Source organism: Neoarius graeffei, chromosome 26 (assembly GCF_027579695.1).
Source record: "Neoarius graeffei isolate fNeoGra1 chromosome 26, fNeoGra1.pri, whole genome shotgun sequence".
NCBI lineage: Eukaryota > Metazoa > Chordata > Actinopteri > Siluriformes > Ariidae > Neoarius > Neoarius graeffei.
Window position 1 is genome coordinate 38,496,223 of NC_083594.1, and position 4,771 is coordinate 38,500,993.

A 4,771-nucleotide genomic window follows, 5' to 3' on the forward strand; every position below is an offset into this window, starting at 1 on the left:
TTTATCTCCAGTTTCCTCTGTACTGTGTTCTTTGTTTTGCACTTTGCTTTTCTTTTGGATTTAGTAGTGACTGTGTTTTTGGATCTTCTGAGCTTTTGCATTTTTGCCTTTTCCTTTTTGGACTTTGAACTTTTGGATATTTTATTTTTCCCTTTGTCTTCCCAGTGTTGGATTATACTCTTTGGGGTTTTTTTTTGTTTTGTTTTGTTTTGCCCTGGATTGTATATAGTGTATATAGTATAAATAAACCTTTTGATACTTTTTCTACTTCCGCCTCACGCCTCTGCATTTGAGTCATCCCCCTGGTGGCCTAGTGGGGGTTTGCTGGATTATCACACCAGTGAACCAGGTTTGAATCCCAGCAAAACCCTAACAATACCAAGAACTCTTTCCTCATGTGCAGCTTTTACCCAAGCATCATTTCATGGAGCACTATCCTGTACTCATCAGGAAGTTTGGTCCTCTTGTTAGTCTCTGGACTATGCGATTCGAGGCAAAGCACAGTTTCTTTCAGCAGGTCATTAGACATTCAAATTGCTTCAGAAATGTGCCCCTCATGCTAGCTGTCAAGCACCAGCTCATGATATATCACATGAGAGCATCAAGTTTTGAAAAACCTGCTTTTGAGATCACAGGTGTCTCAACTCTTCCTGTTGATGTTCTAAAAAATGAAATCATGGAGAAAATTGAGCAGATGTTTCTTGGCACTAGAGAGGTACACATGACTAAATCTGTGTTAACCAATGGTGTGCGTTTCAGAAAGGGCATGATTGTAGCTCATGGGTCTACAAGTTGGCTACCTGAGTTCAGACAGATTGATCACATGTTTGTCATACAAGAGAGACTAGTTTTTGCAGTCAAGAGACTTTCTGGGTTGTATAGTGAGCACCACAGAGCCTTCGAGCTCATGGCATGTCCAACCAATGAGACAGATCTGATTGAGTTTAGTAATCTGGCAGATGACTACCCTCTGGCAGATTACCATGTTGGATCTATGAGAATGGTGGTTCTCAAAAGACACATAAGTATTTAAGGTGTGTTAACATTAAAATGTACATATCAATTAACAGTGGTGTGTGTGTGCACGCGGGACTGTGGCTGGTAGTGTGTTTAATATTTACCTTATGTGACTTTTTAATTGCATAATTACAAATTAATTGATGGTTTCCCCATATTTTATGATTGATGCATGAAATGTTTTTGTCTGATTTTCAGAGTGATGTGAAATGGCTGTTGCAGTAACACTTAGAATTATATTCGGGGAAAACAATTCCCAGAGACTGATCTTGCCAAATGGGCTTCCAGCGACTGTTCCTGAACTTGTTGAGCACATTAAGAGGCAGTGTGGAGTCCAGTCTGACTTCAGGCTTCAATTCATGGATGTGGAGTTTGGCAATGAATTTACTAACTTGACTTCTGTATCAGAGATCGAGGACAAAAGTACCATAAAGCTAATCTTTGATTCTGGTCTGCCTTGCACTCCACACCATCCCCACTCCACTCCTGCTACATCATGCTGTAGTGATGACTCATCACTTTCATGTGCCTCACTTGACACCGATATTTTGACATCTCCAGAGTCTGCCGCCTCAAGATCATCTGGATGGCCTCTTGTGTTTCATGTTCCCAAATTCCCATATGATTGTGAGCTGCAACTGGAAAAAGCCAATGCTGCATTCAAAGCAACTGGAACTTTGCTCGACCCTGACATTAGACTTAAAACTGCCATTCTTGATGGTTTGGCTGAAGCAATTGTGCAGTACAAAGTGTACCCAACTGATGGTGAGTTTGAAGATGTAACAGAAGCCCTTGTGTCATCACATCCATGTTTAAGAGAACTAGGATCTGCCACTGGACATGCTGGCTGGAAAGTTAGTTTAAAGTACAAACTTGCCAACTACACAAGGAAGCTCAAGCGGCTTGGATGCCCAGAGGTTGAAATAAATTCCTTTAACAAAGAGAAGACCAGTCCTGCTTCTGGTGTGAAGAAACCCAGAAAAGCTGAGGTCAATTACTGCCCTTCCTACCCATCAGGTGAATCTGCAGAGACACTTGAAAAGATAAAGGAGACCCTTGTTTTGGAAGCAAAGAAAAAGAACAATGAGGACACAGTGGCAGCAATGATGACCAAGACCTTTGCTCATAGAAGGCAAGAGATTATTCGAGATGCCCCCATGATTGCAGTTTTTAAAACCAGATGGCCAGCTCTTTTCAATATGTGCGAGGTAAATATGAGCATGTTGTTTTTTAAAATTCAAAAATTGTTTAGAAACAATTTTTGCCGTTATTTCTGCTTTGCAATAATAGTAATTGCTGTTGTATCAAGATTTGGTGGAAAATTATGATTGTTAAATTAATGTATTGATATTTCTCTGTATCCTTTTTCAAGTTAAGTGCTGAGTTCAAGAGAATAACTACTGTTAGTTTGCTGCCGAAGTTCTTCTCTGAGCTGGATGGTCACTCGGCAAAACTGCTCCAGGTCTTTGGCAAGAAGGGTGATGCTCTGGGACAAAGGATAAAGAGGATTCTGATACCCGTGACACAGGTAAAACAATGGGGACATGCTGCCAAACACATCACTGTAATTTTGACATTTTAAGAGGAAATGTAATGGGAGAAGGGAGAAGTATATCTTGGACATCTCTAAAAATGATTTAATGATAATTCCGACTTGATTTGATTTGATAAAGTGAACTCAAATAACTTAATCCCTTAACAATCCAAGCTATGCCGCTTTTCCACTAGACTTTCACAGCATGGCACGACTCCGTAAATGTTACGCACAGCTGAGTTCTATAGTTTCTCTGCAGTGGGGGTGGGGTCGTAGCGGGGGGGATCGTGGTATGGCATTGTCTCACTCTAATTTCAATCCTCCTGTCAGCTCTGAATCCACTCTCTGCACCTAATTTACGGACCATAGCTGCTGTTATACACTGCAGTTTCTTTAATTTAGTTCAAGTAAAGGAATAACAACAGTCTCTACAGTTAATTGCTAGGTTTGATTCTCATGTCTGACGTTGGCTTGCAATTGTGAAGGTGCTTTGACCAATCAGTGGAAGGCAGTTGTATGACCTCACATTTTAGTATCGCTTCATCTCATTTGGAACCAGGGCTTAGCAGGTACCACAATAGTACCAGGTACTAGGGGCTAGTGGAAAAGTGACAAAGCTGTGCCGTACCTTGCAGTGCCGAACCGTACCACTCCACTGCCACTGATTTCCTCCACTGGTTACATTTGGAAGAAAAAAATGTGTCGTTTCTTTAATGTGGCATGTGTGTGACATTTAGTCTCCCACATTTTTGTTTCCTGGCACACATTATGTGGCCCACATACTCAGACTGACAACATTGATGTGAAAAGAGAGTGCATCCTCAAGGCGCTGATGGTCTACCTGAATGAGGAGCCGGACAAACTGGTGAAAGAACGCCTGGTATGTAACTTGCCTTTCAATTATTTAATTCTTACCTTATGCACTGCTCAAAAAAGGAAACACCATAATAATGCATTGCTATTGTAAGTTTAATCATACTTCTGTGAAATCAGCTTGTGTGATTAGGAAGCAACACTGATTGTGAATCCATTTTGCCTACTGTTGTGCAAATGTACAGCTATGTGCCCCATTATTTAATCTGTATGATATTTATAGTTTTATTTACTTTTTTCAGGACTGTGATGTTGATGCTGGCGGTCAAGCTGAAATGGAGACGGTCTTTGGTGTACTTGTGATTCGCAGACAAGGTGCAGAGCTTGATGATGGTCCAGCTGATGTCATCATCATTTTGGAGGGAGTAGAAGTCCTCAACGAGCTTGGTAACGTACCCGTGGCTATAGCGATGCTATTCCCTTTAGTTTACGCACTTAATTTGAGCTACCCTGCAGAGTGGAAGTACACTTTCGAAGCACTTCAAAAACTTATCATGGGACTTGATGGACAGAAATTGTCCAAGAAACTACAGGTGCTGAAAACCCTACTTGCACGTTAAAATTTTGTAGGATTACTTGCATACAGTTAGCGTTACATGCCCACAGATGTAACGTGTTGCATTACATACCAACACTTTTTTTTTTTTTACTCCTCTAACATTTTTTTTCTCCTTCATTTTTGAAAATATGCACACTTGAATTTTCACTTTAAGAGGCATCCTCATTATTACGCCACCGTTTTTGCACTGGTGATGAACACCTTCATGTTTTGGACTTTCACTTGCGTTCTGTATGCTATTGTCATTGCCTTGATTATGTGTGCTTTTTTGTGCGTGAGCTTGATGCCAGAGGATGTTGGCAATTGCTGTGCTGTTTGGTTTATTACTTTTTGCGCTTAATCTCAGCTACCCTTCATTACATACAAACACAGTTGGTTTTGGAGTGGTTTTTTTTTTTTGCTTAATTTTTGAAAATGAGCGTGCACTTAAATTTGCACTTGAAGAGGCATCCTCTTTATTATGTCACGTTTTTTGCTAAATTGTTTGGTAAATCGTTGTCATGTTTTGACTGCATGACCTTGTGTTGTATTTTTATGTCTTTGCCTTGATAATGTGTGCGGTTTTTTTTGTTGTTTTTTTTGGGGGGGACTTCTGAAAGATTGACTCCAAGTGCTCACAAGGCCCTCTAGCCCACCATGTAATTTCTTTTTCATGTTAAAAGATATTCTAGATGACAATTCTAACCGTTCCAACATGTTACAAGGTCTTCCCACATGTTACAAGGTCTTCAATGTCTTCCCACATGTTACAAGGTGTAATAAAAAAAATAAAGGCACCTATTTTTTCC

At 40.3% G+C, this 4,771-nt stretch overlaps 1 protein-coding gene across 1 annotated transcript; it reads left to right on the forward strand.

Moving 5' to 3' along the window:
• Positions 1-1,376: 1,376 nt before the first annotated feature.
• On the forward strand, positions 1,377-4,022 carry LOC132874206 (uncharacterized). Its single transcript, XM_060910195.1, has 4 exons — positions 1,377-2,225; positions 2,390-2,545; positions 3,339-3,431; positions 3,667-4,022. Exons 1-4 carry the CDS (start codon positions 1,377-1,379, stop codon positions 3,982-3,984), a joined length of 1,416 nt encoding a protein of 471 aa, XP_060766178.1. The 3' UTR covers positions 3,985-4,022.
• The last annotated feature ends 749 nt before the right edge of the window (positions 4,023-4,771 follow it).

Excerpts from the sequence above, each read along its gene's own strand:
- LOC132874206 (XM_060910195.1), top strand. The coding sequence starts at position 1,377 with ATGGATGTGGAGTTTGGCAATGAATTTACTAACTTGACTTCTGTATCA. Across the intron at positions 2,546-3,338 it reads TTCTGATACCCGTGACACAG|ACTGACAACATTGATGTGAA; the intron begins GTAAAACAATGG and ends CCACATACTCAG. Across the intron at positions 3,432-3,666 it reads AACTGGTGAAAGAACGCCTG|GACTGTGATGTTGATGCTGG; the intron begins GTATGTAACTTG and ends TACTTTTTTCAG.